The following is a 23,104-nucleotide window of genomic DNA, read 5'->3' as shown; positions in this document are numbered from 1 at the left end:
ACCTTCACCAATAAGCAGAGGGGTACAACTGCTACTACATCTTCTTTCTAGAATTGTATCATAAGTCTTATGCTTTCTTTTGATACCGTCTGCTAGATTTGTAGAAAGGGCACAAACAAAATATGTACAAAGACAGAATCAAGAAATCACTCCACTTTAATCTTATGCATACTGTACAATCAACGAGTACAGGATCTTTAAGCAATATAGAATTTACCCAACATGTTTTTGTCTTGTAAATGATGGCAAATCAAGAGAAGACAGTTATTTATATCTGTTCCTTCTTTTCATTACCAAGTTCCTAATCTTGTTCTGGAAGCACTTTGTGAATTGCTAAAGCAAAAAAATATTTGTTAATAAAATGTCAATTTAACTATGGTTCTTGGAAGTGATGTAGTTTGCATCATTGGAAATTCTTCTCATGGGATCACTAACATTCCAAGGAGCATAATTTATCCATTTAATAAATCTAAGTACCTCTCAAAATTGAAAGCCTAACAGACAGAATTCCTAAATTTTGTAATGACTTTTCATGTTCGGTGAAGAAATTATTACAGAGGCACAGCTACAGATTTCTTTGGGGAGGTAAGTGTATTTTTATCTTGAAATTCCATAATAATATACTTAGTCTAATTTGATATTTTTGAGATTATGCACTTTGTAAGAATTTTAAATCCTCGAGTTAACACAATTTCTCCACCTAAAGTCAAGATTTTTTTCTAATGTCTTTATGTATCATATTCTGAGATGCAAATGTTATCAGAAAAACATCTGGTGAACAAGTATGTTAAAAAAAAAACCCAAACTTTAAAAAGCTGAAAAGACACCACCTTAGTTTCTTTCCCGTTTTCCTGCATGTGTAGGGTTGTTCATTAGGGAATATTCTTACAATCTGGTCTGCCAAGTGATTGTTCAGACATTTAGCCTGTCAAGTCTTAGCTTGTAAAAGACACCTCTGCCTTTAATCCAGATCTTGACTTGCATATTGTCAAGACATTCAGCCCACCTTGTATTAGTGCAAGTGCCCATGGACAAAAAACCATTTCCAGTTGAGGCTAGCATTTCACCAGCTTAGGCTGATAGTGAATCAATTATACTTGATTAGATTGACTTCCTGGCCTTTTTGTGCAAAGTTATTGCAACATTATACACTGTAAGAAATAATCAAACTTAATGATAATGAAAAAGATAAAGCAAACTCTTGAATTCAGATTAAACATGGTTTTAATTCCACTTTATTCTGCCAGTGTTCATGGACCTATCCTATTGAAATGCATCAAATAATGATGCAAAGATATTCTTAAGCTTTGCATTTGCAAAGGGAAACCTATTTTGGGTGTAAAAAATTGTTTGTATTTAAATACATTGAGGGCGGAAGCATTCAACAATATACCATATAACATGTTAGAACTTAAAAAATAGCTAAAACTGACTAATGCCAGTCTTCATATTCAAACCCATCTCTGAGTAATCTAGAATTCCTTTCTCCCCACTTTGTAGAACTCTGTGTTAGTAGGAAGACACACTTAAATTTGGACTGAGTGAATATACATCTTTTTATTGAAAATAGTAACAGGAATGCTTAATAAATACTCTTTTTGCATTTTTGATATTGTATATTCTCAACTGCATCAGGTTAATTTGCTAGTGTAGTGTTAAAATTATAAAAGTAAATGTTAAACTGAAGACACCTATAGCAGTTCATCAATCAGAGTCAAAATCCATATCTTTCCAGGATTTAGAGGCATTTCTTTTGTATTGTTCAAGTTCCTAAAACAGAAACACATACATATTAATCTAATTTCATTTCTAAAAGCTGTAAGATACATACATTTGCCATTTGAACATTTAAAGCATGTACAAATATCACTGTAGAAAGAAAGTACTATACATATTTTTATCTTTAACAAAATCATACTAAAAGTGCTATAAATTCTGCTACATTTGCTGTCATATGGGGAGCTAGATCTTATTTATTTCAACCTAGAGACTTTCTAGGAAAGAAGAAATTATTTTCTTGACATTCATTTGGAGAAACCAGGCTCCCCATGAACACACAGAAATGGAACACTACCCATGTTTTAAAAACAGAAGCCAGAATTACCCAACAGAAACTACTGTTGCACACACATGAAGTCACGGTCTTTAAAGAAGCAAAATGGATTAGTAATTGCTAAAGATTACAGAAAATAAACTAGAAGAATAAAGCCTATTTTGGGTTTGTTTTTAAACACAGGACAGAGATGAACTTCCCTAAGCTTACATGTCAACAGTAGTGATAACTTAAGAGAGCTACCAGTGGACCTTAGAAAGCCAGCCTTTAGAACACAGGCTTGGCCAGAAAGCAGTAAGCAGAAATATATTTTGAAGGAATGCAATGGGTGTTTATGAAATCAGCATACCATATCTATTATATCTATTCAACCTAAGCTGCTGGATATTGTGCAAATATTCGTCATTGCTTGAGGTTTTTCAGGAAGTGTATTACTCATGACAGAAAATCATGCCATGCTTTTACTTCTGTTCTATTTTTCAATCATTAACTAAAATATTCTTTCCGGTGCTACTGTTCAGTAGATTGAACAGTTAGCATCTGTGTGTAAAAATAAATGCCAACCCAATGTGGTAATTAAAATCACACATTTTCTAGATAGAAAATAGATTAGTAAAAGCAAGCAGAGGCACAAATTGTGGAGGTATAAATGAAGTTAATTAGGTATGTAAGGTGAGGCAGTCTACATTATGCTATACTTGACATCAGCCAAGTACTAGAAAGGTAGAAAAATTACCTCATTGCAGTCAAAAGTGTTACTGGGAATTTTGAAGCCTATAATAAAAGGTTCTAGCAACATTGCCAAACAACAGTTTCATCTTCTGAATTTTATGTAATGGTGCATGCTGGAATTATTTCTGAAGATATTTTTCAGCAAAAATTAACTTAGTGCTACAATTGCTTTTTGTTCAATTAAGTATAAGAAGGCTAAATCTCTTAAGTTGCATTATTAAATACAACTCTAGTACTTCTGAACTTTTCCATCTCTAAGCCAGTCTTTACTCAGTATTTTCACTCCCTGATTATTATTATAATGTAATTATGATCTCAGAACATACTGAACAGTTGGAAACTTGCCAACAGTTAGGAATAGAAAGAAAGCAGTGATATTTTAAGGAGCACATGTTACCTGATTTGTGCTGAATAAATAATTCGAGTTCTAACCCCTTTCTCAAAGGCTAATGGAAGAAGTAAAATTAGACAATGAAATTCTACATATAACAACAATGCCGTCTGGGGGTCATATCCACAGGTGTTGCCTAAATAATTAGCCTTGCAGATTTATCATCTTACTAAACAGTTTCAAGAAACAGGCAAATAATTTAGCAGAATTTATTTTGCCATGCTTTTAGCTAGGTGAAAGGCAGTTCAGTATAAAGGCAATTCAAAATAACACAGAAATGCAAAGTATCAAAACCAGAGCATATCTTAAAACTGTATAGCTATTCTACTACATATAGAAGTACAGAACAAAATTATAAATATTTATTTTGGAGGCATACCTAGGTAAGACTAACATTTAAAGAATGAGAAATGAAAAAAAAATGTGATTAAATGGAGGAATATTTACAAAAAAAAATCTTTAAGAAATTCAGTGATTAAGGAAAGTGCTCTTCCTTAGTTTTCATGTAAAATACAGGGATGTATTTTACTTTATAAGTCAGAAATGTAATGGAAAAATCTTTCAAATCCAGCTTAAAGATCACACACACCCCCAACACCTTTCTGGAAAAAGAGTACCTTCCTGCTCAGAGTCCTCTACTACAAACATAAGCAGCATACATAGAATATACTGCGACTATACAGTCAGTATAGTCAGATACAGAGACTAAGAGATCCTCTTTCCAAAGTGAAAGAAGATTCACCAAAAAATATATCTCAAAGTATGCCAAAATGTTGGGGTTTGGGTAACAAGTGTAGGGGGCACAGGTCAGATTTACAAGGAATGAATAACTGCAATTGAAACATACTTTCACTGTGCTCTCAGTGCTTTAAACATCATTAGTGCTAGAAACTTGTCCTACATGTCTCAACTCCGGCATAAAGTGGATTTTGAAATGATTTTTTTAACCTTAATGCTTCTGTACTTCTGTGTTTCTATAAATTCTTCATCTGTCAAATAGGGAAGATCACACTTAATCTTATAAAGGGATTGGGAAGAAAGACTTAACTGATGTTTGTGAGGCACTCGGATAAGATAACATTACCACGCATTCTCAGAGAAAAAAAAATTAATACTTTTGTGTTCATTGAAGTGTCTGAATGGCAGGTTGAGAAATAAGGTACACAAAGAATAAGAATGATGAAAAGAAATACTGAACAATTGAATTGAGACATCAGCAAAATAGTATATGATCATGTAATTAAAGACAATACTATTAATGTCTACAAACAAGGAGGAAAAATTAAGATTGTAGGAAAAGCCTTAATTGTTGCATTTCCTCTGTTTTGAGGGACTGATGATAGGATTTTGACTTTCATGCAGTTTCTCACTTGAAAGTGCCCTCAATTTGAAACGTGGTAAAAATAGCCAAGTACTGAACCAAAGATTAAAAATCTTAAGCACCTAAGCTTCAGTAGGAAATCTAGTAACTGCTCTTTTTTTTTCAGTAATAATGTTGTTTAAGTTGGCTTAAAAAAAAGAAACAAACTATCTTTTGTAGCCATTTGGACATGTTTTCATGTGAACAAGAAAGCCTATTCTTGGCAGCTGAGTAAACCTCCTAAATAACTTTTCCTCCTCAATATGAAGGGTAACACTTCTCCGCTGGAGAAAATGGAAGAGGCTACTGCTCTGTTATCCATTTTAGAGTGCCTGTCAGACTTCTCTGCCCAGTAACACTGGTCTGACTAAGGAGGTTCACCATGCAATATGCGGTCTTCTGTTGAATGAGGCTGAAACTGTCTCCCAAGTATGATCATGTCAGCAAAGTATGCTCAAAAAATATGGCTCTTATTCTGCTGGCCAGCACAGTCCCCATGTCAAAAAGACAGCTGTAGATCTGACACCAAGATGTCTTCTAGTGGTGAATGACAAGTTTAATTAGGTCACTTCTATTTTAGGGGAAATATGACTATACTTCCTCCTAAGATGTTACAGAACCTCCCCTTCTGTTTATGACTTGTTAAAGTCTTAACAGTTACAGCCCTCTTTGTTGAGATGCGCTTTCATTACTTCTTGCAACTGACGTCAAACACCACCAGGCACTTAATTTTCTTTTTCCTTGGTATGTTTTATGGCATTAGGCTTCAGCTAAAAACGGCACAAATCCTTAATGTAATACCTTTGTGTAACAAGGACCAGCCAAGGTGAATTCCAGCATTGCACGACACTGATTTCTTAAGTACTTGACTGGGAGCTACACAGTTCTTGGAGCTCAAGGTCAACTTTATCATTTGCTTCAACAAATGAAGCTGCAGTCAAATGGCCAGGTGAAAAAGGTCCAAACACCTATTCTGAGCATTAGCAGTACAAGGCGTAACAGGATAGCCAAGACCTGGGACAAAAAAATGCACCTTCGAAAAGACAATTTAGAGCACTTGCTTCTGTGGAAGAGAGGAAGAAAACAGAGCAAGCGCCCTCATGTGCCAATCTCTCTGCCACAAACATTTAGAAGGAACTAAGGAACAAGACTTTATGCCCTCATAGGTTCTCACAGATGCAGGTGGTGTTATGTACAGCTCTAATCCCACTCTTATTCAAGTTATGTGTGTAGCTAAATTAAGGTGACCTTAAAGCATCATAAGCCAAAAAGCTAGCAGAGAAAGGAGAGCAACGGCTGACAAGTTCACCATGTTGCTTATGCCTTATGTGAACTTTATGAAGAGTTAACAGCAAGGTACACGTATAAGGCCCAATGAACATGCAAAATGAATGTTTTTCTTTAATCTTGAAACCCCTGTAAAAGAGCTGAAAATTCCAGCAATTCCTGCACAGAACCTGCTAGTTAAAAAATACATTAAAAACGTAAACTCCAAGACCATCCCTGGTGCTGGATTCTTCAGAGACCAAAAAAGCAGTGAGCAATCGCAACAGCACTATCTGATATAAACCTGCATGTTGTGTGTCTGTGGGACAAAAACCAGGAAAAGAATTCTGAAAAGATGTAGTGAGACGTGCTATGCCTTGAACAAAGGCACACTGAAAGAAGGACAGCCTCAGGTAGCTTTCCAGAGCAAAAACGTCTAGAACTAGAGGGGCACATCTTATAGTTAATTCTGAAAATATTAAGGAGGCAAAATAATCTGGCCTAAAAGAAAATACTCCTGTGGCAGAATGCTGATGAGCTGGACTCTCAACTTGTACAACCAAAAAGCATCTCAGATAAATACCAGCTGACAGCTAGGACATGGGAGTGAGCCAGGTACTTTCTTGTTTCTGTACTTTCTTCTGTCTAAACTGTTTTTTAATCTTATACTCAAGAATTTAACCTTTTAGACTGCTAGGCAGACAAAAAAACTTCAACCAAGGTTACACACTTGGAATTGATTTCATTAAGCTTTATATAGATAACTGGCACAGTTATCTATAAATCTGTTACAGCATTATTGAACAGTCCTGATCAGGACTGAGTCAGTCAGGCATGCTAGTTCTTCTATCGGACTCACTGACAGGGCTATATCCTATTTCTGTTGCCATATTTTTGTGGTTACTCTTCCTTTAAAGCTTATCTTTGAGATAAACAAGCAAACTGGTGATCACCTAGAGTCCAAAGTGGCATACTGACTAACCAGAAGTAACTGAGAAAAATGATAACATGCACTTAAATGACTTTGAAATATACAGTCATCATTTTGTATTATGTCCCATGATTTCATTAGCAACATGTTGCATATTAAACATCTTGATATACCGTTCCTCCTACACAATAGATATCATGAGACTCTATAAAGAATATCTGACTTGGGATGCATTTAAAATGTTGCTTTAAAAATTGGATTTTTGTATTGCCACTTTTCATAGACACTTCAAGAATCACTGCAACTACAGAGTTCTTCTAGATGTTTATTGCTATCTTGGTGCATTTCAAATTGAATAAAATTCTTGGAGTATAAAACATTTCAATAACAGCAAATAATCATGTAAAATTGAACTTTATAATAGAGAAGTTTAGGATACAGCTTTAGATAACAAAAGTAATTTTCTCTTTAATGCTCAAGTTGCTTTTAGTAGTCCAACTAAAAGAAGCTACACTGGTTTGCAATGCCCTTGAACAGATTAAGATTCTAAAAGCCTTTTTTATTTAAAAATGGAAAATTGATAATTTCCTGTATGATTTCACCAATGCAAATCAGTGTGTTCTTTTGCAAGACATAAGCATTATCTTAACAAACGTATTACACCATATAGTTATTTTGAGATATAGAGATATACTGAGTAAGCGATTACATTATGAATTCCAAACGCAATGTGCTTTACAAATTTCTAGGATTTCTAAGACTGCTCTTGATGTGAAAAAACTTCAGAACTGATACCTACATTAACAGGACGTTACAGGTAGTGTGTGAATTGAAAGACTGCAGGGGACTCTTGAAATTGCTTCATTACTTATATTATTAACATATTTCTTTGGATCAGGTACCTATGTGTTTACTGCCTTATACAATCTAACAAAACTTTACAAAGACATGACAGCAATTATAACCTAATCCTTTAGCTTTCTTTTACAAGCATGCAAACAGATGAAGTTTGCTGTGTATTTTGGGGTTATGTGAGATTAACTGCAGTGCAATTCAATAGAACTGCCTTTCGTCTGAAGGGTGGGGGTCTGTAAAAGATTTAGGCTGGTGCAATCCATCATCTTAAAGCACTGTTTGGAAAGCCTCCTTTAACTGCAGCAACTTGGTCCATGAAGAATTTAAATGGTGCACAAATAGCCCATCTGTAAGCTGTGAGAAGAGAGTGGAATGCTTCTCAGTCATTCTAGCAAAAAATTTTCTGTGTGTGAAACAACTGAATCTATATGAAATAGAGAGTTTCCAGGTTCAGCATTCATTCCAGGTTCAACATTTCATTTGTTCCAAACAAAGAAAAACACACACATCTTGGACTGATTTTAACAGACCCATACCTGTGATATCAATGAAGACTATATACAGTATTTCTACTCATGTGATGTTACACACTGATAACTGTAAGGCAATATTCTAACCTTCCTCTAGTTTGCCACAGAATTTTTCCCTAAAATCAATTCATCACAAATATAAGGAAATGCCGAAAACCTTTAAAATTAATGAGAGGAAAAAAAAAAGACCCTTTCCCTACTAAAGGTCTTTCCCAGAATTCAGGGGATAAGCCAAATACCACTATATGGAGTAATTTTGTTCCCTCTATTTAAGGTAAAACATACATAGCCTGCAAACCTGAGTCAGAAATGTGATCATCTCAGTACCTTTTAAATCATCTCAGTACCAGTTTAAATAAAGGATTTTGAAGGAGAAAGACAAAAATAAAAAAGATAAATAGCCCCCACCCCAAACCTTGACACCACTTCCTAGACTTTCTGCTACTCCACCTCAAATAAGAGTACAGGGTGCAGAAATTAAGAAATTACTGCTAAGAAAGCATCATAGCTTTGCTTCAGTATTATTTTAGTGAAACAATCCTGGAAGAGTTATAGAGAAAATTTGGATTATTAATTTCTAGAGAAACTACAGAGCCAAAATTTTGAGATCTAACAGTGCTCTACCAGCTTAATGTCTACCAATGGAAAAAAGGCCAACCAACTACTAACCTGTGAACTAAAGTTGAAGTTATTTAAAGGCAAAAATGGGACTTTGACCATATTCTACATAAGCTAATTCAGCAATGCTGGTGGTTCTGGAATACTTGACTCTGAACAGCAACTGGAGAACAGCCACAAACCTGTTTTTTCTGAGCTCTCATAACGTCAACTTCATGCTCGGCATATTGTAAATCCTGTGCAGGGTCCCTTGTATCTTGTAAATCACTGGAACTCTAAAAGGAGAAATTACAAAACCCCAAATGATAAAATCTATCTTCTGTTCTTCTAACAAGAAAATGCCATGCTGTAGATCTAATGGAATTATTTGCTTTTAATACAAATGTATTAAAATCTTGCATATATGGAAAAATTTTGTGCTATAGGACACAGATTAGGTTAAAACAAATAATCTTAGATTGATAAAATGATGAGAAAGTAATAGTGCAGCTAGATCTGAAAGGAAAGAAAATATACTTATTTGGTAGGTGTTCTCCTCAGAATGAAAATATCTTTTCTGGCCCTTGACATTTGGGTGTAGTTAAGGTTGCTCTTGCTAGAGCATTTACTACTCAGGAGTAGAATTCAGTTCCAGTTACCAGAAGCATTACTCCAATAGCTGAGAAATTGATTACTATTTGTTTCCCAAATACCTGAATTTTCATTTACTAACCCCTGAGGGAACTATAACTTTAATTCCAAAGAAGCAAGTACATGAATAGAAAGAAACACTATCAAATGAGGAGTTGTTTGGGTTTTTTAAATGTTGTCCTGCACATTTCTCCTTACTCATACCAAATGGAAAGTAGCAAGAAGGCAATCATATGAATGACACAATTATACTTTTTATTAGATGAGTCAATGGAAAAAGAAATGTATAATGCATAAAAAAAACAGCTTTAGAGTTTAAAGCATATTTTGGAACCAAACCAGAAATCTGGGAATCTACTTGGCACATTTTTAAATCTTCTTTAATTAGACTGTTACTTTAGAACACTAATGGAGCTTCCAAGATGAGAAATCTATTAATTTCTCCAGCTGTTTCAGAAGGAGTTCAGGAGTTACTGGGAGACGTGTGTCTGTTTATTGTGGTTTTTAACACTATGAGGATATCAACATGAAGAATAATAGTTCTGTATAGTTTCTGAAAAGTAAAGTTTAGTCTCTATCATGTTGAGCCATACTGTACTGAGAACAGCATCGTAGTGATAATTTGTTCTGCTCACAAACCACCTGAAATAATTTGTAGGCTTTGCTGTGTAGCAGCCAAGTGAGTGGAAAGGGTGAATTCAGATTTCTTCTTACCAAGAATGGAGATCCATACACTGAAAACTAGAAAAAGTCCTGTTTGCACACCGTAATTTGAGGCACAGTTTTGAAGCCCTGACTTCTTTGCCTGCCCAGATATGACGTAGAGCAGGAAATGGTCAGGGCTAAATATCTGTGATACAGTTGAGTAAGCAAGGAGAAGTATTTGGGAGGTTGCCTCTTGGGACAAAAAAACCTTCTGAAATATGTACAAGATTTAGCACTACGCAGGTGCCAAGGGACTCAGATTTCCTTGCAGATCCAACCACTTCCCATAGCAAAATGACATGATTTGGCAAAGAACTTTAACACATTCAAAGCCTCATGCCCTAGAAGAACAAGGATGAGCAGCTTGCTGCAGCCAGGAAGAGCTCTTCCCTTGGAATATCACTGTCATTTGGGTTGGTTATTAGGGGATATGTCACCTTATCAAATTCCAAAACCACAGTACAGCTTGTCTCTCGATATAATGAAAGGTCATGCTATAACTCTGGAAGAAAACAGATGACTTCAGTACTTTCATTATTACTAAATGTAGGAAGGTGACTGAAGATATAGAAGATAATAATTGAATGACCACTACATACAAATGTGGACCTTTAAAAATGTATGAATTAAAAAGGTTGGAAGGAACAGAACTGCTAAGTGAGACTGAAATGCCAGTCACTGGATTTGAAAGACAAAAATCAGTAGCTGGTATTACTACTGTTATATGAGGAAGGAGGCTGTGCTGCAGACATGTAAGTACCTACCTTGGGAGGAAATGTTTTCTCAAAAACTTTTTTCCACAGTTCCAAAGGTGTGTTTGCACACAGCTTTGCAATATCACTGTCAGAGGCAGGTGGTGGTCCTAAGGATTACGACAGAGCACAAAGTGATGTATGTTGTCATAACAACAGAAATTGTCAAACAATTGTGGATAATGACCTGTCTAACGATGTTTTATATTCTACAGTGACAAGCTCCAACAAGTTTGAAAAAACATTGATCTCCTACCATGAAAAGGGCTGAGTGGTACTGTATATTATATTTTCTTTCAGATCTAAGCTTGTTGGTGCTTTACTATTTGAAGTAGTCCCAATAGTTTATTTAACTACCTAACAAAGTAATTCCCTGTACTATACATATTGAATGATAATTTCAAACTTTCTAAGCAATTTCCCTTCAATAACCTGTTAAAACTGATGCTGAACTGAATTTAACTTTAGTTTTTATTTTCTTAACTTTTTTTTCTTGTTTTAAAAAACAATTAAGCAACAAATACAATGAACAGATGTCCTAACCTATATGGCTCAGCGAATCCATGCCTGCTGGTATAAACAGAGGTTTGCTGTGATCCACTGATACAGATTTGCTAAACAGAAAAAAGAAAATGTAGTAAGTGAGCATTTAGCATTCAACAAAAAAATTACATTATTCTAGCCAAGACCAGATTCTTACTGGGCTTTTAATACAAATAAATGGAAATAAAAATCTACTCAATTCTAGTGGTGACCATGTTTCTAATCCATGTTTTGGGATCAAAACCAAGGAGTTATCACTGTCCTATGCAGAGACAGGCAATTGAGCCAGGAGTCAAACTCCATGAATAAGGAGAGAGATCATATTTAAGAAAAAAAAAAAAGGTCTGGTGATTAAAACATTTTTATTAAGTACTTTTAGACTCTGGGCAAGACATAAAACAGTTGGACAATAATTATGTTACCTTTTATCATAGCCAAATGCCAAGTGATTAATAAGAGCATGGGCTTTCAGCAGGAGAGCCTCAGATTTACTGGTAAACTAAATGAATCAGAAAACAAAACATATATTATGATCTTCCATCATAGAAATATTACATTATGTCATCTACGTAGAGGATTTCAGATAGAGCCTGGCTAAATCCTGACATCAATAAATTTGGTATACGTTCAGTGAATTTACTAGAATAAATATCTCATCTTCCCTTCCCAAAACATGAATGTATTTGTCACTGGATATATAGATCAAGAAAGCGTAAATGAAAAATAACATAAATAAAGATTAAAGAACAAATTTTAAAATATTCAAACTTTTGAAACATGTACATTAAGAGACAAAGCTTTTGCCCAAGATGAATCAGTTAAGATTTAAATGACATAAAAAATTATCCAGAATACCATAAATACAAATATTATGAATAACTATAAAATTGTTCACACAACATAAAAGCAACTTGATAGTGGCAGAACTGGCACAGATTTATCTGAAAGCAGCTCCCAGAATATCTTCTCAAACATCATGCTTACTCATGTCCAAGGGCTTTTGTATCCTAACAGATTCATGTCTTAGAGAAAGAAGTCAGATCCCTACTGGGGGAAATTAAGTTTTTCCCACTCATTTCAATGGGAATCAGGATTCAGCAGCCAGTTTCAGGCTCCTGTTCTTTTATTTTTAACTACAGTAATGCTTAAATACTTTTTTAAAAAATAAATCATCAATCAGTTGTTTTTAAAGGACATGCTGTGATCATAAGAATTTAAAACCAATGTAAGTTATCGCTAATCAAAATAAGCCACAATTAAATATTATTTATTACATAAATGATGGTTGATACAATTAGAACCATTTTCTGTTGTAAAAAGAGCCCAAGAGGCAGCTTTTTTGCATTAACCTCAGCATGCATGTTTCTGCTCTTACTCAGAAGATGATCTGCTAAACTTGAAATCAATTTATATACCCACATAAATGCTTCATTGTCTTCATGGTTGGCAGATCCTACTTATTAATGTAAAAAAATCCCTGCCTTTATTCTTCAACACTGTGAGCGTGATAATCTACTCAAACTGCTGTGAAAATGAGCCCTTGGATGAAAGTTCTTAACTCTACTAAAGCCAGGTCATGAGACATAAATTCATGCTTTTACCAAAAAGGCCAGTTCTCCAATTCTATCGAGGGCGATCACTTTTGCCTGTCCTCCTTTCTTGTATTAAAAAATAAAATTCCAGACATGCAGTAAACTGATAGAGGAACTGAGCTGGCTAACAGATTACTATTTGTGTTTAGTTTTTGCTGACACTGATAATTATCTGGTTTGTTTGTTCACAAGTTATATCCGTCCATCCATCCCCTGCCAATACTTGTAACCCATTCCGGCAGATTCGCTCGTGAATAAAGGTACTGTAAGACAAATCCATTTCCTCCAGGAATTTTACATATCTATTTTTTTAAACCATTGTTTTGTAACACAAATACTGCTTAACTTCTCTATCCATAGTTAGAAAGTCAATATACACACCACTAATGACGCTCCATAGTAATGTGAAACAAATCGAAGTGTCTTGCTTATTACTTTCCTCACTTCAGAATCGAACTCCTGAAAAAGTTGATATTGGAACACACGTGAAAGAAACAAACCCCAAAATGTTACAGTTAGAACTTTTAACTTTTTTTTTTAATAAACTGCAATGCACTTAGGCTACAATATATGAGGCTTTCAGCTGTCAGCATAATTATATCTTAAGACAGAATCGGTAACAGCCTACTCTGAAAGGAAATGTCACAATTTCTCTTTGTTTCTTTTTTCAGAGGGAGCCTAATTCAGGCAACATGTTAGTCCAGAAAAGTTTCTTAATTGCGGAATGTGTACTGAATTTTCTATTAACTTGTTTAATTTTGTTTTAAATTTTTAGAAGTAGAAATACTGCCTGTAAGTTCTCTTTTTGTGAAAATATTTAACTTTCAGTACAGCTTTGGCTAAATGTTCTCTAAGTTCCAGTACCTGCAAGATTTGAAAAGTAAATAAAAATACCTTTTCATCACTGTTTCTTTAATATCAGATCATGTACATAGCCTTCCCTGGATAAAGTGGGCAAAACTCTGGTCCCAGTGAAGCCTGCAGGAGTCTGTTCATAGACTCCAGAAGAACAGTGCTGTTACTCCATGGTGGTTACCTTAGAGTCATTGATTTTTAAAGAGGTCATGGCACAGCATAAACACTCAGTATGAAAGACGTGTCTTATTAATAAAGAATTAGGTAACTCAGCCAAGTACCAATGCAGTATATAGTCATCCAGAGAAGCTCAGGCTGCCAGCACGGCAGCTAAAAATCAAACATACTGTTCTAGTTTCTCACGATCAAGTGCTGCTTTAAAACTGCCTCTAGAAACTTAGAAGTACTTAGAGCTCAAGACGGAAATGATAGTTTACTGCTTGTTCTGACACAACTACCAAAAAGTCTGACTAGCTGGCAGGAGACGCCTCTCTTCTATTGACATAAACTTAAAGCTGCTGTCAGAAGGGGCACATGGAGCTGGACTTATCTCATTATAAAAGAAAGTCACCAACATGTTGTTTTCTTGCTTCGCTCTTTAGCCTGCAGCAACTTATATCTCAACATTTTCCAAGTACATCTCAAAAATCATCAGAGTGGGAATGTTTTGTAAAGGAATGACAGTAGGTCTTCCTTAATGCTGCTGGATGGAAAGATTTTTTGGTGGAAGAAGACTGACTTGGCCATACTTTTGTTCAAATAATTACTATTATAAAAATTTTATTATATAGAATCTTTACTAGGAATCTTTTCATTATTATAAAAATAAAATAAAATTAAGTATTACTTACATGAAAAATATCATATTTGCTTCCAATTATCACCAAAGGTATTGGAAAAGGGTCAACTAACTCATAATCCTATTAAACAAATATGCAACAGTTCAACAGTGTAAACAAACTGTAGAAGATTGCAACTGTTAAAACAACTGAAAGGGACTAAAATTAATCCACAGAACACAAGCTTTATTTTTTTCAAAACCTTAAGTTAGATGAAGCACCTTTAATGCAATATCCATACCATATTCTACAAGATTCTCATTTTCTTTGTAAATGGTCAGGAAATGTTCCCTCTGAGCAGTCAGAACACTTACCGGCATGAAAGGGCTCTTACACTATACATTCCAGCTCCAAGATGAGATGGGAAGAGAGGAAAAAAACCTCATATATTTTCAGAACAGGTGCCACACTGGATTAGTGGAACCAGCTTTTTTACATATTCCCCCTCCTTGCATCATAGGCAAGGTAACAGAGACAAAGGCTCAAGAAAATTAAGCTGAATGATTTGCTTGTGTCACACATTTGTCCTCCCCACATCACATTTTCCAAATGCTTAAAAAATATTTAATGCGATTTTCAAATGTTTGATATCAAGCAGAAAAAAGGAAATGTCACTTAACAACCATGAAAATGCCAATGGATGAAAACATTAATTGTTAAACAGCTAACTTCTGATAAAAGTTTTAATAAGTAGATTACAATAATTCTCAAGTTATCTGGAAGGTTTTCCTGTAGCCCATATGAAATGAGACAATCCCCTCATGTGTTCACGCAATTATTTAGTCAAACTGGTTTGGTAGCAGCAGAGCGGCAAAGAGATGTGTTGTAGCAGAGGCTGACCTAACTCTTCCCTTGTAAAACCAGGTATTTCACATACAGGTTAAATGACAGTCAGAGTATTAGCAAGAAGCTGCACATACTGAAAGTCCTCTGCTTTGAGAGGAAGAATAATGGCTTCACTCGTACAATATCGAGGCAAAAGCTTTGAGCAAGATTATCATAACTTAGAACTAGTTATAAGGAATAGAGACCTGAAAAAAAAAAAGTTTCTTAACTAAGAAAAAATTAATTCTGGATAACATCCGAAACATTAAAACTGGCCTACTAGACCCCATTCATCTTTTGACTATGGAATTAATTTTGGCTATAGACTATTTCAGGTACATTCAGCCATTATAAACAAGGTCTGCATCTATATCCTTTATCATCATAGTTAATAATTCTTTATCCAGGGCAATGGAATATATCTTTAAAAAAACCCTGTAAGAACCTCATCAATTCCTGTTTATCATAAAAATATATTTAGCTACTAAAAGGCAAATAAACTGACTTTGACAATAAAAAGATGGTGTTTTCTCCCATAAAATAGACATAATTTTTTTTCTTGAACAACAACGATGCAAAAAGACAACCAAGGAGTAACGTAACATTTGTTTGCATTCCTTCTGGTTTTGATAATGAAGGCTGAATAGCAATTTTAATTAAGAAGGTATAATTTGTATTCCCTACAGGGCAAGTATAGTAAGTCTTCTCTTCTTGACAATTAATGGCCTTATTCATTTTTACTCACTGAAAAAAGCTTGCAGTTTTCTGATATGTAAGCCCCTACATGTAAACTTAACACCGTGGTCATGATTTATTGCCAAGTGTGCTCGCAGGTATTTTCTTTTTTTGAATTACCTCCTCTAAAAGTAAAAAATAAAATAATAATCCAGAAGATCTCAAACCCTATATTCTAAATCTACTGAGTGTTGCATATGTTGCTTTCTCATAAAGTCTAAGCTTTAAATTTTTTAGCTTTATATGCATTTGCTGTATTGCAGCATTTTATAGAAGTTACAGTCACTAGATTTATGTGCCAAGTCTTTGAACTGTCGAATACTTATTTATGGATTATACACACACAACATTTGCAGAGGTTTAATGCACAATGACTTTTCATTTTTATTGCGCATAATCTAGTTTAGCTTTTCCAGAGATTTAGTTAGCAATTATGTTTAAAGGACTGATGTTAACATTTCTGAAACTTTATAATTTAATTAGTTGTCAGATTATCAAAAGGCATTGAGTTTGTGATAGACATTTAAATAAATGCAAAGTATATAGTCATGTTGATGGCTGTTATAACTATATTCTTTGCTTAAATTTGTACCTTCAGCTAGTCTCTTGCTAGATGACTTTTGTACATTCTAGTTTTCATCTTCATTTTAAAAAGATGAGGGGGGGAGAAGCAAACTGCTACTCTAAAACTATTTCTTTTGATTGGTGTAACATGCCATAACAATCACATTAGATATCTAACAAAAAGATATAAGAAACCTTCTTTCCTTGTTTCTGCTCTTATTGAATTTTTATTAAATTGCTATAATTTTCCGGTGAACAGGTTCATCTACATCAAATGGATTTTCAGTCATGCATAAAAATCTAAAAGAGTTGTTTATGATTTTCAAAAGCATTATCTTTAACTGTATAAAGGCCTGTGACATCTGGAGAAAATATTAGAAGCAACTTACTGGATGATCCCTTTGCAGATTGTTCCGCATCCTCTGTTTAATTTCAGTAGCTGCTTCAGGATTTGTCTTTTCTAGTTTGGCTAAAATTTTGTTCACGTGGTTCCTGGTGACCTGCAGAAGTTTCTCCATAGTAGTCCAGAGTTCATTAGGTTTGGACAGATCCAATACAAGAACTACAGCAAATGTCCTAATGAAAAAGCATGATTTGGTCAAATCTTTAGTGCATGAGAGAGTCAACATTTTCATATACAATCACACCTGTAGAACAAATGCTGAAAGCAACAAATGTGAAAATATAGATGCTAAGATAGAATTAAATGTGATGGCATAGTAAAGTAGCTTTTAAGGATATTCTGAGTTCTGAAGAAACCTTTCCCTTGTCTCTTGTTCAGAGCTGTTACTTTGGCAACTTTCCATCAGAGTTTTGGGGGGACTGTGTATATCAAACTTTCTGCCTGTAGACGGTGTTTCAAAGCAGTAAAAATATGCAAATATCCTGAGCTCCTTCTTCCTGTATGACTGGGACCTGCTAGTATCACATGTCCCTGTCATCTCATAACTCTGCAATCCCAGATGAAGCAATGTTAGCAAATGGTTAGGATCTTTCCCAACCATTAATGTATTAGGAAGTTCAATACTTTCATTATTCATTTGTAATATGAAATGGAAAATCTGGTTAAGGGCAGTATTCTGTTCCATGGACCATGCCAATTAGCTGGAACATCAAATGGGTGTATGAGAAAGTCTTCTGAAAGATAAACGGAAGAATTCAGAGTACTCAAGATGTACTTAGTGATTACGAGGCTTTTATGGTGACATTTGTTTTATGGTGACATTTTATGTTTCATCATTTATGGTGACAAATGTTTTACATATAAATTCCTTTCCTTTCAAACCCCTGCCTCCCAAAACTGCATTAAAGTGCAACTGTAAAGAAGAAGATTGCAAAAGCAACCATTCGAATATATGCAATCTTTCTTTCACATTCCATCTTGATCTGAAAAGGGGGATTCCAGACCAGAGTGGTATTAGAAAGACTACAGAGCAAAGTGAATGTCCACTTTCACTATAAAATGCTGTGAGGAAACAAATCCAGTGAACAGTCTCCTGGTGAAACTAGATATAGTCACTGAACTTGCTTGACTACAGACAGATGGGAAAACCAGTGAAAAGCACTTACATTCAGTTGAAATGGTAGAATTTATGCATATTAAAATATTGCCTTATGAACGGAAGTGGTCTTACAGAACAATGTTGCTACCCCATCAAAGAATCTTAACATCATCCACATGAGCAGATTCCTTATCAATAAAAAGGGAAGAAAAGACTGATGGAGGTGAAGCCCTGTTAAGTTCATTTAGACAATAACTGAAAAATTATAGTTGATTTTTACCCCCAAGCTCTTCTAGAAACAAAAAGCTTCACATCCCAGAAGTTTTTTTTATTCCTTCTTAGTCTCTCACTAAATAATGGCACTATCTCCATAGCCAAAACAGTAGGAAATGTACACGATAATAATTGTATCCCTCTTTTTTTTTCCATAGAAGTTAAAGCTCACTCATCTTCTCATCAGATGGTCACATCACTTCCAAGAAAACACATTGTTTTGGTCACAATTTCTTGCCTTATTTTTCACTTTAAAATACCGCTCTTCACAGATGTACCATCTACATTTGCATAGAGAAGTAGGAAGCAAGATTTTATTTTTCGCATGCCCCAGGCATACAAAAAATTGCTTTTTCTGCTCTTCACTGAGCATAAAGATACAATGTCTTCTCTTTGTGCGTTTTTCTTGTTCTAGCTACTTAAGGCCAACCTATTTCGTTCATGTTATCGCTTCCTCTAGTTGGAGATTCTGAAGAACTTGCCTTATTAGGAGAGAACTATGAACAGGAAGGTCAGCAAAGTACTGGTGGTTATTACAATGTTTTTTAGAAAAAAATATAGATGTTCTATCTTACATTTTGAAACAGTTTTCCACAATAAAAGGTCTAGAGATTTACTTAAGTTTGAAGGAAACCTGGAATTAACTTTGGAATGCTAATAGCAATCACTTACCTTATGCTGTTACTAGTGATTGGTACTCGAATGAGTTCCATTAACGAGGTTCCACCACCTAGCTCCCAAAAATGAGCTACATCTTTAGGCTGTAAAAGAGTTTCTTTATGTTAGAAATGTGTGCTTCCATGCAACATCAAGAGAAGATCGTCACCTAATAAACTGGCTTTTCATGCAAGTGGCTCAGAACAAGAACATACATTATTTCACTAGTATTTTCTGAAAACCAAAACCAAATAGAAAACTCCCCATGTTAAAGAAATCCCATGCAACACTTATGAAAGACTCCTGGTATGCTTATGACTGTCTTGATAAATGACTGTGGTAAAGTAAAAAAGTCAAGAAGCAACATGATTAATAATAAACATAGAAAAATTATGTTCTCTTCCCTTTTTTTTTGTTTATCGCAGCTCGAGACCAATGCTTTTTGAGAGGCTTGCAACTGGAAAAGTAATGAACCTCTACTGTAGCATTTAGTTTCTAGGAAAAGTTTTACATGATTTTTATCTTTCAGAGTCAGATTTTCCACTCCCTACTTCAGTAACAGAAACAGCAATTAACTTGCAACAATAGTTATTGCTGCTGGACAGTGTTGTGCTGTGATGGAAATGGGTTCAATATTTCTGTTAATATAATCTGCAGTACAAAAATTAGTGATACAGACACATAGCCCCACAATTTCATTATGATTTTACATCCTCTAAGATAGCTGCTCTTCTCACAAAACTAGTTGTAAGATATCTTGATTGGTTTATACTGTTTGCATTTCAAAGACAAAAGTGTGCATACTATGTTACAATGGGAAAATAAAAGCATTCAAACACAACAAACAAGGTAGCATTTATAGACTAATCTGATTGTTTTGGTCTATACTTTTGTCTCTGATCTACAGTATTTTAGTGAGAGGGATAAACATACTACAGATTGAAACAGAAAATTAAGCTAGCTAATTTAGATAAATGTTTCACAAACAATAAGCTAAAATTCTTATACACAAAACCAAAACATATATATGATTTCTATGTGTGTGTAAATATAAACAAAGATATGGTAAACTGTAATTTCTAGATACTCACTGTATCGGGTCTCCTTGCCCTTCTTCCAAAAGTATATTCCAAGGCTAAAGTCGGCTTTGGAATCTCCTCCCTATGTAAGGAAAAATAAGTTCATTTTGTCAAGATCTTCTAAATAAAGACAGTTAATTCTGCAGATACTAAATTATATTTATCAGTCAGTTCAGAATTTGGCTTACAAACAGAGGTACAGAGAGGACACTTTAAGAGAACAGGTCTCATTTGGTGAAGACAGGAGGAGTAGCAGTCCCAACCTGAATAGATGGCCAAATACTGGAAGAGGAGGACTGAAGGGCTCAGATGACAGGTAGTAACTACTTCTAAAATTACTTTTAGAACAACTTCTAAAAATTTAACACATACCTCTTGAGGCACCTCAGTATAATAGTAGTCTTTCCCTGGAAATTAAAAACAAAGAAGACCCCTATTGTACTCTCATTAAAGCATAAAAGTTGTATTGCTAAATGAAACTCACTCATTTAATGTTCCAGTAATAAAGTACTGGAAAAGTGTAAACTCCTGTAATTGTTTGTAGCCCTAAAGTGGAAACTGAACTGCCAGCCTTCTGTCAGAATCAAGGTACACTACCATTATTGCAATTATAAACTAATAGAGATGACAAACACAGTAAAAAGAAGAGTGTGCTTAAAATTAGACATTAGTGATTAACCTGGCCAACTCTCTTAAATTGCTTAATAGTTTTTAATTTTAATAATACATTTATGTAATGTGTGGTTTCCACTGGAATTAATTATTACCAATGAGATGGAAATAAAAAGAATGTTTAAAATACAAATATACATACAGAAAAATGTGTTTTACACTGTTGAAATTCAGACATTGAGTACCATCCTACACTAAAGGGGCTAGCACTTCTATGGTTAACTTATGTGTCCTTTCCTATGTCAAAAAATCAGTGAATTTCAGGTAAATCTGAAAAGTCCTTGTATTTTCACTGAAAAAGGTATTTTAAAAATTGCTGATAAGGAGGTTGCACATACACCAAACCTTCTAAAATAAAAATTGTTTTCTTAAAACTATGACTCACTTGGTCAAAAAGGCAAATATTTCCTTATTTACTTTACAAATAAATGCTAACAAAATAAAATAAGAAATTATTAATGATCAAACATTACTGGGACAATGAGTTAAAACAGCCTTAGGCATGTGGAATCATGAGTTTGTAATCACTGACAAGGCATGTTCAGCTAGGTCTGACATAATACAAGCACAATTCGTAGCTGGATTTCAAGGCCTCTATCTACAACAAAACTGGTAACAATGCACTTATATTGGATTGTTACCAGTTAAACCTCTACAATGGGAAATTTGACATGTCAAACAAGTGAAGAGAGTAGCAGTATTTCCAGCAGTTACTTTTTAAACAAAATTAATGAAGCCAAAGCTCAAAGAATAAGCATATTATTGATACCAATGGTTGAAGTTTTGACCTTCCAAACCATAAACTTGAATTTCTGAATTGTAATAATATCTAATTGGTCCACACTTTGTGGAATGACCACTCTCCGCAGAACGAGAACATGTATTTTGTCTTTAGCCTTAGTATCTGAAAATACCAAATATATTCCCTGACACAAACTATGTCCAGAAAGCACAGAACTGCACAGTATTTAGCATTACCCCATTTTTGTTTCCCATAAATAATACTGATCTTTCCCAAACTTCTGCACGTTTGCCATCGCTGTCAGCCTTTTCTCTCTTCTCCACTTCAGCTATAGCAAGATCCCACAAAGTATCACTAGCGGAAAAAAACAAAACGAGTGTCATCCAAGAAAAACAGCATACCCTAGACCATAATTCCAGAAAATACCTATAAATGAAGGGTATTGCGGTTTATTATTCCTGTTATTTATTATTTCACATCACATGCCCTCTGCCTGTCGAGGTACTTTTTCTAACAAAACCAAGTTAAGCACAAGTCCTCAGGTTACCCCAGCAGCCACTTGCGGCACACGCTGAGTGAGTACCAGTTGTGTGGCAGGAGACTTCGTTTTGAGCGCGTTCAAGGTACCTTTAAAAGGTTTTCTGACGATGAAGGCTTTTCACAGCGCCCTGCGGGCCAGGCTGGCGGTCTCTGCAGCCGGGAGCTCCCGGCTGCTGGCAACGGGAGGAGCCCAGGTGCCCTCGGTTTCCCAGGGAAGCTACTGCTCAGGGCAGCGAGGGCTGCTCCTTCTCAGGTTCCCCTAAGGCCACGTGCGGGGCGGTGGAGCTGGATTTCTACGGTAGGGAACCCCTTTTCTATGGGGTCCCAGACAGGAGCCACAGGCTCCGCGCATCAAGGGGCAGGCGTGCGCCCGTCCCATCCCCGGCCCCGCTGGCTTTCGGGGGCAGAGGCCGAAACGGCCCCTTGTCAGCCTGCCCGCATTCGTACCCGCCTGCCTGCCTCCCTCTCTCCTACGGGCTGTCCTCCCCGCCGCTGGCTACTTCCCCACCTGGCAGCAAGGGCGAACCCCCTCACCGACCCCGGACAGGGCTCCCCGTTACCTAGCCTTGGCCATCGCTCCTCGAGGCCCGGGCCTGGCTCCCCGTTGCCATAGGAACCGTGCAGGGCACGCTGGGAGGTGTAGTTCCGCGGACCGGGGAACGGAGGCGCTTCCCAGCGGGGCCGAGCCGCTGCCTCGCTCCGCCTCCCCTCCCGCTTTATGCCCGGCGCTGGCGGCGGCTGCCCAGGCGGTGGCAGTGGAGGCGGCGGTGGATGGGGGGTTCTCGGCTTAACCGAGAGCAGTGCGGCGGCCGGGAGCTTCTCTGAGGGTTGTCAGCGCTTGCAGCGGGTTCAGCCGCCTCGGG

At 35.9% G+C, this 23,104-nt stretch overlaps 1 protein-coding gene across 3 annotated transcripts; it reads right to left on the bottom strand.

The window, feature by feature from the left end:
* Positions 1 to 138: 138 nt before the first annotated feature.
* On the bottom strand, positions 139 to 23,104 carry DYNC2LI1 (dynein cytoplasmic 2 light intermediate chain 1). 3 transcript variants are annotated; one of them, XM_061475239.1, is made up of 13 exons: positions 22,802 to 23,104; positions 21,938 to 22,055; positions 20,660 to 20,694; positions 20,300 to 20,369; positions 19,224 to 19,312; positions 17,166 to 17,352; positions 14,665 to 14,733; positions 13,340 to 13,417; positions 11,789 to 11,865; positions 11,367 to 11,437; positions 10,836 to 10,933; positions 8,919 to 9,011; positions 139 to 333 (listed from the first exon to the last, which is right to left on the bottom strand). In XM_061475239.1, exons 1-13 carry the CDS (start codon positions 22,813 to 22,815, stop codon positions 265 to 267), a joined length of 1,068 nt encoding a protein of 355 aa, XP_061331223.1. In that variant the 5' UTR covers positions 22,816 to 23,104; the 3' UTR covers positions 139 to 264. The 3 variants fall into 3 exon arrangements, with proteins under 3 accessions (XP_061331223.1, XP_061331220.1, XP_061331222.1); XM_061475236.1 differs by lacking the exon at positions 139 to 333 and adding an exon at positions 1,539 to 1,770 and having other exon boundaries at positions 22,802 to 23,098; XM_061475238.1 differs by lacking the exons at positions 139 to 333; positions 13,340 to 13,417 and adding an exon at positions 1,539 to 1,770 and having other exon boundaries at positions 22,802 to 23,100.

This window comes from Pezoporus flaviventris, unplaced genomic scaffold (genome assembly GCF_033815535.1).
Source record: "Pezoporus flaviventris isolate CSIRO_AGI_PZ_B2104156 unplaced genomic scaffold, CSIRO_AGI_Pfla_v1 ptg000083l, whole genome shotgun sequence".
Classification (NCBI taxonomy): Eukaryota; Metazoa; Chordata; class Aves; order Psittaciformes; family Psittacidae; genus Pezoporus; species Pezoporus flaviventris.
This window is presented reverse-complemented; position numbering and strand designations above follow the sequence as displayed.